This window comes from Fopius arisanus, unplaced genomic scaffold, assembly GCF_000806365.1.
Source record: "Fopius arisanus strain USDA-PBARC FA_bdor unplaced genomic scaffold, ASM80636v1 scaffold00044, whole genome shotgun sequence".
Classification (NCBI taxonomy): Eukaryota; Metazoa; Arthropoda; class Insecta; order Hymenoptera; family Braconidae; genus Fopius; species Fopius arisanus.
The window spans coordinates 1,035,867-1,045,081 of NW_011887783.1; the positions used below are offsets into that span (position 1 = coordinate 1,035,867).

The following is a 9,215-nucleotide window of genomic DNA, read 5'->3' on the forward strand; positions in this document are numbered from 1 at the left end:
GAAATTTCTCGGGGAGAAATTTTTCGAGAGAGACTCCGTCCACCGATGAATTTACAAAAAATATTAAAATATCGATAAAAAAAATTGCCTTTCGCCCAGAAATTGTTATTAATATGAAATATATCCACCTTTCATGGATTATTTCAATTTTGATTCATTTATCATTATAATTTGGGTTTTCTACGATTTTCAATTAATTTCCAATTTTTTTTTCAATTTGCACATCTTTTTCATGACCAATTTTCAATTGATTTTTTCGGAATTTCTCCGAAACGAAGAGAATTAGCGGAATTTTCGTTAAGATTTTTTATTCAGCTCTGAATCCCCTCTCCAAAAAATGTCCCGAGTGAATTTTGCTATTTTTATTATTTTCGAAGATACGCCTGGAAAATCGAGAGTAAAACAAGTCGACTTCACCCCTTCGTTTCAAAATTCATTTTCAAAAATTGAATCGCCAATAAATTGTGCAAAAAAATTCGCGATATCCACACAATCCCCGCAATCACAGTAATCCGAAATAATTCCACAATTCGACAAATCGAAAAAATAATCGATACCGGAAACAACGCATCCCCTAAAATCATCTCCAAAAAAACGCAATCCATCCCATAACCCGACCACAAACCAATTACCATATACATTTTTCCCAGGATTGAAGTACCGAAAGAAGGGGTTGAGAAGGAGGAGTCAGGTACGCCTCCCCTGACCAATGGGATCTCCAAAGTGGGAGAAAACTGGCGCGCACATTTAAACAAACCGTAGCACAGCATTATCTATCCACAATCAGAACAACCACATCTCCACGCGAAGAATTCCATAAACTCCCTTAAACCACAAAACCACAGCATCCAACCGAATCACCAGTCGTCAGCAGTGAATGAACACCAGGTGATCAACGAAACTGATGAATTATCATTGATCAGGCGAGAGATTTTTTGGTACTTCTGGTAATTTTTTCAGGAATTCGTGGAAACGAGATTACTTGAGGAGGTGGCATAGGGTGGATAGGGTGGATAGGGTAGATAAGGGTAGTAGGGTGGATAAGGGTGGATAGGCTAGACAAGGGGTTAAAAATTTTTTTTTTAATGCGATACCGAAGGGAGACGGGTCAGTGCAGGAGGCGACCCACCCGGTACTGCAGCTCTGGCATCACCGAACCTTCACTTATATCGTGCCTCGGCTAATAACGCCCAGTAATGTGATATGATTAGCTTAGTTGAGTTCAGTTTAGTTCGTATTCGTTCAATTTAGTGATTCGCCGGCAAAATCACATCGAGTTAAAGTCATTTAGCCGAGTTAACAGTTGTCCTGTCCAATGTTGTTGACCAGTGTAAACATATGGGTGGAATCAACAATCAATTAATTATTCTCGGTGGACAATCCGGCATTTGCTTCATCTTTCGATTCTTCACCGTTACCACGTGCTTGGTAATTAACGCCACGTTGAATTACTCGTACGCGCATTCATAGGCGAATGCAGAATTGGAATGGGGGTAGTTTTATTGAACCAATTCCAGGCAATTCCTGGCGATTGTTGGCATTCATTGAGCTCTCGGCGATGGTCACAGTCGACGGGCATCAGTTTCAGGCTGGACGTCCATTCATGTGGATTCGTCAGGCTTTTTTAGAATTTTTTTTTTGACGTTTTTTAAATGGCAACAGGTGAAAATATATTTGGAGGCTTTACACTTCTGAATTCTTCTTCAGCATTAGAGAATGGAGGAGCACGTGATGACTAAATAATTTTATACTTACAATCTTTATTTCACATCTTCATCGCTGGATATTTTTTATACCTTTATAATGAACAATGATCCCAACTAATAAAATATTTATTCCAAATAATAATATATTTATTTGGACACTTGTAAAATTGTAAAATATCATTAATGAAATAAATAATGAATTTAATGCATAATCCTGAATGAGGAAAACGATAAAAAGTGAAAAATGGAATCTTTGGATGACAATGAGAAGATGAAAAGGAGAGGAAAAGTGCGGTAGGGAGTGACGGTATGTGTGAGGGTAGATGAGAGTTCTCTCGTTGGATGATTATAATGTTTGTGTTGGGTTGGATGCCCAGCGATTGGCTCTCGCGGTTGAATAGCCCGTGGGCGGTGCTATCATCTCATCCCTTTAAATATAAACGTGTGTTAGATACCCAGTCGTTCACCAAGGTCCGTCACAACTAGTTCACTTTGTTAACTCGGCTTGAACAAGTCGAAATTAATCATAACCGGCCCAACAATTTATAGTAATTGGTTGAGATTCCATTAACACTTATTCGTGAATTGCAACAAACAAGAGACACCGCGGTGTATTACATTTATCAATTTGTGATGATCTGAGGCCTTTCATTATTTTTTATTATTTTTTATTGGGTTTATGGGAGCTGATTGGTTGAGGAGTGATTGTGATTAGTCTTCATGAACCTTGTCGATTATTCCGGGCAATCGTTGCTTCTGGATTATCCGAGGGATTATTTGACTGAGGAATTCCTTGGAAATTTTAACGAATTTACGATGGATGGAACACCCTTCGATGATCCAATATTTTCTGATTTTGGGGGACGTAGTGGAAGTGGTGTGCACAGCATTCAGGTGATGCTTGGACTTCATGGGGCACATCATGCTAGTGATCTTATTCCACCTGGGGGTCATCTTCATAAATTGGATGCCGCTGAGGAGTCACCGCCTCATCATCAGGGACATCATCTTCAGGGGCAGGGACAGCAGAGTAAGGAGCTCAAGGAATTGGAGCTTGCTGGGATGTATGCACCTCTGGCTCAGGGGGATGTCACCATTTCTACCACCAGCTCTATCACTCCGACCTCCACTGCTCTCCACCAGACCATCCAGATCGGGGGTGGCATCAAGAGAAAAGGAGACGATAATATCAATTCTATAGTACAAGGTACTTCATCTATTTCTTCAACATACGTTTATTTATATTTTTATCCTATTATTTATCTATTGTTTAATCTATAGGACCAATTAAAAAATTAATAATTATGAATCTAGTCATTCAAGAATTTTTTTTAAGAGGAATTCAATTAAAATCTTTCTGTTTCACGTTGGATATTGAATGCGAAGTTCAAACCCCCACTCCTCCGTTCGTGTACGCATTAAATTGAAATTAATAGCCGTGACATATGAGGAGACTTTAGGCTCGCTATTTGCTATCATGATTTATTTATTGAATTCTTGCAGTTGCAAACGAGACGCAGCCAACGAAAAAGGACTCGAAGAAGAAATCGAATAACGATGGGATCAAGAAGAAGAAGACACGGTGAGCTATCATCTCGATACAAAATTCATCAGAACGAAAAAATGAACGAGTGTTACTTCATTTTGAAAATCTTCTGAATTTTTGAAAAGTCAAAAAAATTATCGGACGATAAAATAAAATAAAATAAAATTACAATAACAATTAAAATACAATAAAAAAATTAATGATAAATTGAAAAGGAGTTAAGGGGACCTGAGTGGCGTACGGGGTTATAATAAAAATTAAAGCAGTATAAAATCTTTGAATTACAGAACAACCTTCACAGCCTACCAACTGGAGGAGCTGGAACGTGCATTTGAGCGTGCCCCATATCCCGATGTATTTGCTCGTGAAGAGCTAGCCCTGAAGCTGCAGCTCTCCGAGTCTCGTGTGCAGGTGTGGTTTCAAAATCGTCGAGCAAAGTGGCGGAAGCGTGAGCCACCCCGAAAAACCGCGGGTTACATGACAACAGGTGGTGGTAGCGGTGGTCTCTCCGGTTCCTTCACATCCCTGAACAACAGCCTGAACCCCTTCGCCTCGAGCACGAGTGTAGCAACAGCAACACCACCAGACGCCTGGGCATATTCCCCAGCTTACGATTTAGCGCCTCACATGAATCTCTTGAGTCCCTCGAGCTCTCCCTATTCCGGATCATTCGCTGGTCCAAGTAATAATGGATCGGCTTATTCTTATGCTACGATGTTGCCACAACATGACGCCACCCTCTTCACAACACCCAGTGGCAACTCAATGCGCGTTCACCAGGACTACATGACAGCAGCAAACAACAGCCCACCACCATCGACTCTCACACGAGCTGATTATCAGAGTATGGTATCTGCTCATTCACCTCAGCACTCGAATCATCTCAGTGCACCTGGAAGCAATTCACTCTCGGAGGATGAGCATCAGAATAAATTGGATTATGTTGCTGGACTCAGTCCCAATGATAAGTATCATCATGACCAGGATTATTCACATCAGCCTGAGAACACTCATATTAAGCAGGAGTATGGAATGCATTCACCACCCTCCAGTGCTCGTAATATCAAGAACGAGGTCATGGTGAAGAGCGAGGGATCCGCACAGAATTATGTTCAGCTACCGCCTTTTTTGAATTAACACGAACCCTCAGGCGCGGGGTTCACACTGGAGTATCATGTGCCTTACAGCTCTAGGGATCGGTTTTGGCGAGTTTTATTCGATTTTTCATTTTCATTTGTTGATTTTTTTTTCTGTTCAAATAGAAAATTTCGCGTGGAAAATTTTTCAATACGTCCGCCAGTCTCGCCAGTGGACGATACGAAATGCGAGAAAATTCCCCGAGAAATGCAATTTTTTCAGAAAAATACAGAGAATTTTCAATCGATAATTATTCTAAGTCTCATCGTTACTGTTGTTACCTCCTCAATATTTCCGAGAAAATGTATTAAATTTTATAAAAGATTCTAGATAAATTATCTATTGGAAATTCATTTGAACATCGAGCAGTCGGAGTTCTATTTCCGAGTGAATAATTCACAGCGAACGCCCTAGACTTTTCATCGTCGTTTGCTAAGCGTTAGATTAAGATTATTCCCCATTTCAAAATTATTGAGCCATCAAATTTAGATTTATCTGACTAATTCTAGTTCTTCCTGACAGACCAAAGAAAGAATTCCATGCCTACTCTATTCTCTTCCCGTAAAATGATTTTGAGTTTTTCGCATTCCCATTCACATACAGGAATCAACGGAGAAAGGGGAAAATGGGCCATCAAGCATTATTAATTATTAATTAATTGATTAATTGAGCTCAGGCCAGTTAATTGCAAAATAAAAAATTGCTCGATACGAATTTTCGATTATTGGAATTTTACAATTTTATTATCGACCGATTTATTTGAAAACTATTGATTTTAAAAGAAAATACCAAAAGACCTTTCTTCTCCGAAATTTATGAATCTGCAAAAAAGTCCTCTTGTGTTTTTTTCAGAATCCGATAATTACCGAGATTTAATTATTTTATTTAATTATTCATAATGAAAAATTATCTAGCACCCATTTTACCCCACTTCCTCTAGCGCTCATATCGTCGCTTAAATTTAAGTGCTTACGTTGAATATTTTGTCTGACATGTGTGGTTTATTGATAGATTTATATTACGGCAGTCTTTGAGTTTTATTTGTATTAATAAATAACAAAATATTTACATCATTCAACAGATATTTTTTTTGATACTTTCCACTCCTCAGTTTCATTAGGCAATGCCTCAGGACTCTTCGTCAATATTTTATTTTTTTCCCAGACGCCGTCACCAGTGAAGTGAAATTCTTTTTCAATTTCGTAAGCGCACAGGGCGAGTATTTGGCTAGGGGTGAATCGATTATTTTCGTTGATCTGTTTATTCATTTCTATGAGACTCACCAGTCGAAACTCCACTTTATCCCTGAAAATATGTGAAATGCTATTAGTCATACGTCACGTGGAGTCATGCGGGCTATTTAATGTCAAATTGGAGAGTAGATTCCCACAATCTGGCGCCTCGACTACCTCTTCTCACCCCCATAATGCCAAATGCCCCAAGCATTTTCGGTATTCTGAATGATTCATTAGATTTTTTCGATCCCAAATTGATGAGAAAAAAAAAATTAATTCAATTCGAAAATAATTTTTTTCGATATGCGCACGTGAATATCGGCATTCTCATTATTTCTGAGAATTATTTATTCCATATTTAAAATTATTTCCATAATTTAAACAAATTAAAATCCATAAAAATTATTGATGTTCGAGGGAGGAATTAAATAAAAATCTCACCGTGAATGAAGAATTAAAGGTAAATTCTTAAAAATATCCTCAGCATCGAAAGACTCCATCAGGTAGTGAAGTGTAGTATGTATCGTGAATAAATCCACATATTTCCACAGTGGATGCATCTCGATTTTCTCCTGAATTTCCGCGACGCTCTTCTTGAAATACTTCTTCAGCATCAATCCTATCTCATCCCCCTTTGCCTTATATGTTCCGGACTTCAGATACTTATCAAACTCGACCTTTGTTCTTCCTAAAGCTGCCACCGTCACATGATTGATACTCAAATACCTGAGGTAATCCAATCGCCTTTGCACTCCATCCTTTGTCAGAAGAATTCGAAGTAAGCGTGGATGATCAATTAATATTTTAAGTTCCGGTGTGGCTGATATCGTTTCTAAACCAACCTCGAGAGAGTCCGAATTCACCAGAAGTACTTTGGGTGTCTCCAGCAGTTGCTCTGACGTTACCCCGAAGTCCTCGAGAGCGAACTTGGCTAGGCACAAGCTCTTGTAAGTCATCCTGAGGAGGGGCAGATTATTTTTCAACAACTCCTTCACGGAAACTCCGCAGATATCTGGCAAGTGGGTTAATATTTTCTGCAAATCCACTCCTGATACGTATGAGAGACACTTTTTCTCTCGGATCTGGAAATTATAAAAGACTTGAATTCATAACTCATTCGTAATTTGTAATTGCAGATTGGCGGAGTTAATTCCTCACGAAATTCGGGAATATTTACCAGTGATACAGGCATTCCCAGCTCTTCGTGGAGAATATCAAAGGATTTTCGCAGTCTGGCGAAACTTTTGTACCTCAACCTCTTGAAAAAAGTCTCCAGCAATTTTTCGTTGTCGTCTGGTATCTCCAATCTCCACTTTAGCCAGTGCAGCAAACAGCGTTTTCGGTATTCTTTGACTGTCATGTAGTCATTCAGATCGCTGAGGGGAGGGACTCCTGGTGGAGGCTCGTGCAGGTGGGAATACATATTTTTGGCGATTATGTCGTCATTTGGGATTTTAGTATATGCTTTGAACGAAACTACGTGCACTCTCGACGCACATCTGGAATATTTTTTAGATGATCTTTTTGTAAATAAAAAATTATATTTTGAGGCTCCTGGTGAAGGAAATTGAGTGAATACTCTCGATTGATTCTCATTCTTACGTTCTCAACATCGCAGTATTAATGTACTGTGCGCCCATTTCTTTTAGCAGTAAAATTCTATTTATTAAATCCTCCTCACTCAACTCGAGGAACTTGATATCACGAATACTGGTATTAAAGTCCACCTCCTCCACCTGTGTAAAATCAACATCATTTATTATGAATGAAACAAAATAAACATGTGCTCTACGTTCTCCAAAAATTTTTTTATTCACGAGATAAAAATTCAGAAACAAAATGTCTTAATTACCGATTTATCTCGAAAGCTCGTGATATTCCCCCGAAAGTCAATAATTATCTCAGTAAATAGACGCTTAATAAAACGTTCGGAGAAGAGGTCCATCGATCAAAAACTGAATATTTACCTGACAGATGTGACAATTTTTTGTAATTCTTTCCTCAGGAATTCCAATTACCCGCCTATTACTCCTTAGGAGCATCGCTGCATGTTCTCGATCGACTCCTAATTTTTCCGCCACTAATTGTTTATAAATTCTGAAATCAGTCGAGTAGTATCCCGTGAGGGAGTTCTTCCAGGGTATGAAATTCGAATACATTCTCAGGCAGTGGCAGTTGTCATGTGTCAATTTAATTTTCAGAAAAATTCTTTTGGCCACTACTCGGTGCATATTATTTTCAGGTCATAAATTCATGACGATTCGCAGTAAATTAGCAGTATTTATTACTTCAGGGCCAGAATAATCCATCAAAACAGTCCACATGGGTTCAGAGCATAGACTAAAGAGGTTCTCTCGAAGAAGATGGGACTTGAGGCAGAATTTCCGGAGTTTCAGCGAGAGGACAACACGTGACTTAAAATTTTGGGTAATAAATTAATCTGATATATTTAAAATGTAATTGATTGAATATTGTGGACTTGGATTCCTTCACTGATAAACTATTGATCACTTCTCTACGATTTTTGTCATTAAATTTCTAAATGAGAGTTAGACCAGAGCCATCTATGTAGGATATACTGCGAAATTGAGGAACCGAGGTACAGTGATTCGAGATCATTTGAAAATCGAACTACAAAAATGAAATCTGTAATTCCATTTTAGAAAATTCGTGTTAATATTTTTTTTTCACGTTCCTGAATAATTGGACTCAAGCAGGAAATGAATTTCGTATTGTGATGAGTTCTTATTTCGTTATTTATTTCTCATACAATCATTTCATACAAGGGAATTCTCCCCACACTTCAAATGCAAATAGAATAAGTTCGATAATGAATCATCCAGAAGCTCCGCAATGAGAAAATATAAGGTATGAAAATTCTTAAACCTAGAGTTCTTATTACAGTAGGAATTGAATTTAGCCCCTTCCTCTGCCAGGAGCCGATCCACCAGGTTGATTCTGTTGATTAAGCCAAGGAGCTGAGCCTGTCCCTCTGCCTCTTTGATTTTGCCCTCTTCCTCGTCCTCTTGCTGCAAAATAAAAATTCATTCTCAATGACAATTTTCTAAAACGGAAATTTAAAAATGAATATCGCCATGAAATTTTTTTAAAAATCCCACAAAAATCAATCGTGAGTTTTCAACGAAAATCTCGAAATCTAAGAGAGATAAGGAAATTTTCGTGATGACCTTTTTTGTAGAGTTCATTGAGATCCCCAATTAAAGTCATTATAAAAAATCTCCTTTTTTCCTTACTTTCGAAGATATTCCTGAAATGCCCGTTGAACAGATAAATCGAGGTATTAACCTTGAACCAATTTTAATTCAAATAATCACCTTGTGCCCGAAGTATTGCGGACTTTCCTCTTCCAGCAGTACCGGAGCCCTTCCCCCCAGGTCTCTTAAACATCGGAGCATTTTTCAGCATATCAGGCAGTATGAGAAACCTGATTTTCGATCCTCGAATGTACACATTCTCCAACTGTGCAACCCTTCCATCCCGGTATGTCACCGTAATTCCCTGCATCTGACAATTCATGTTGTCCTCAGCTTCAATTAATTTTCCTCGATAAACTTCACCGGTATTCGTCTC

The 9,215-nt window shown here is 38.5% G+C and overlaps 3 protein-coding genes across 6 annotated transcripts; 1 reads left to right on the forward strand and 2 right to left on the reverse strand.

Annotated features, from left to right (window-relative positions):
* The first annotated feature begins 1,575 nt into the window (after positions 1-1,575).
* On the forward strand, positions 1,576-5,103 carry LOC105267158 (homeobox protein OTX1 B). Of its 3 annotated transcripts, none has more exons than XM_011305815.1 (4): positions 1,576-2,013; positions 2,576-2,913; positions 3,210-3,288; positions 3,540-5,103. In XM_011305815.1, the coding sequence occupies exons 2-4, from the start codon at positions 2,604-2,606 to the stop codon at positions 4,387-4,389; spliced, it is 1,239 nt and encodes a 412-aa protein (XP_011304117.1). In that variant the 5' UTR covers positions 1,576-2,013; positions 2,576-2,603; the 3' UTR covers positions 4,390-5,103. The 3 variants fall into 3 exon arrangements, with proteins under 3 accessions (XP_011304117.1, XP_011304116.1, XP_011304118.1); XM_011305816.1 differs by having other exon boundaries at positions 1,640-1,662; XM_011305814.1 differs by having other exon boundaries at positions 1,576-2,913.
* On the reverse strand, positions 5,102-7,875 carry mTerf5 (mitochondrial transcription termination factor 5). 2 transcript variants are annotated; one of them, XM_011305813.1, is made up of 6 exons: positions 7,592-7,875; positions 7,227-7,360; positions 6,802-7,123; positions 6,467-6,706; positions 6,066-6,382; positions 5,102-5,694 (listed from the first exon to the last, which is right to left on the reverse strand). In XM_011305813.1, the coding sequence occupies exons 1-6, from the start codon at positions 7,853-7,855 to the stop codon at positions 5,460-5,462; spliced, it is 1,512 nt and encodes a 503-aa protein (XP_011304115.1). In that variant the 5' UTR covers positions 7,856-7,875; the 3' UTR covers positions 5,102-5,459. The 2 variants fall into 2 exon arrangements, with proteins under 2 accessions (XP_011304115.1, XP_011304114.1); XM_011305812.1 differs by having other exon boundaries at positions 6,066-6,706.
* Positions 7,876-8,356: 481 nt separating this feature from the next.
* Positions 8,357-9,215, reverse strand: SmD3 (small ribonucleoprotein particle protein SmD3; the record flags this gene model as incomplete). Its single annotated transcript, XM_011305817.1, is given in 2 exon segments — positions 8,357-8,653; positions 8,960-9,215. Coding segments are annotated over 2 exon segments (369 nt in total), but the record flags the coding sequence as incomplete, so codon positions are not given.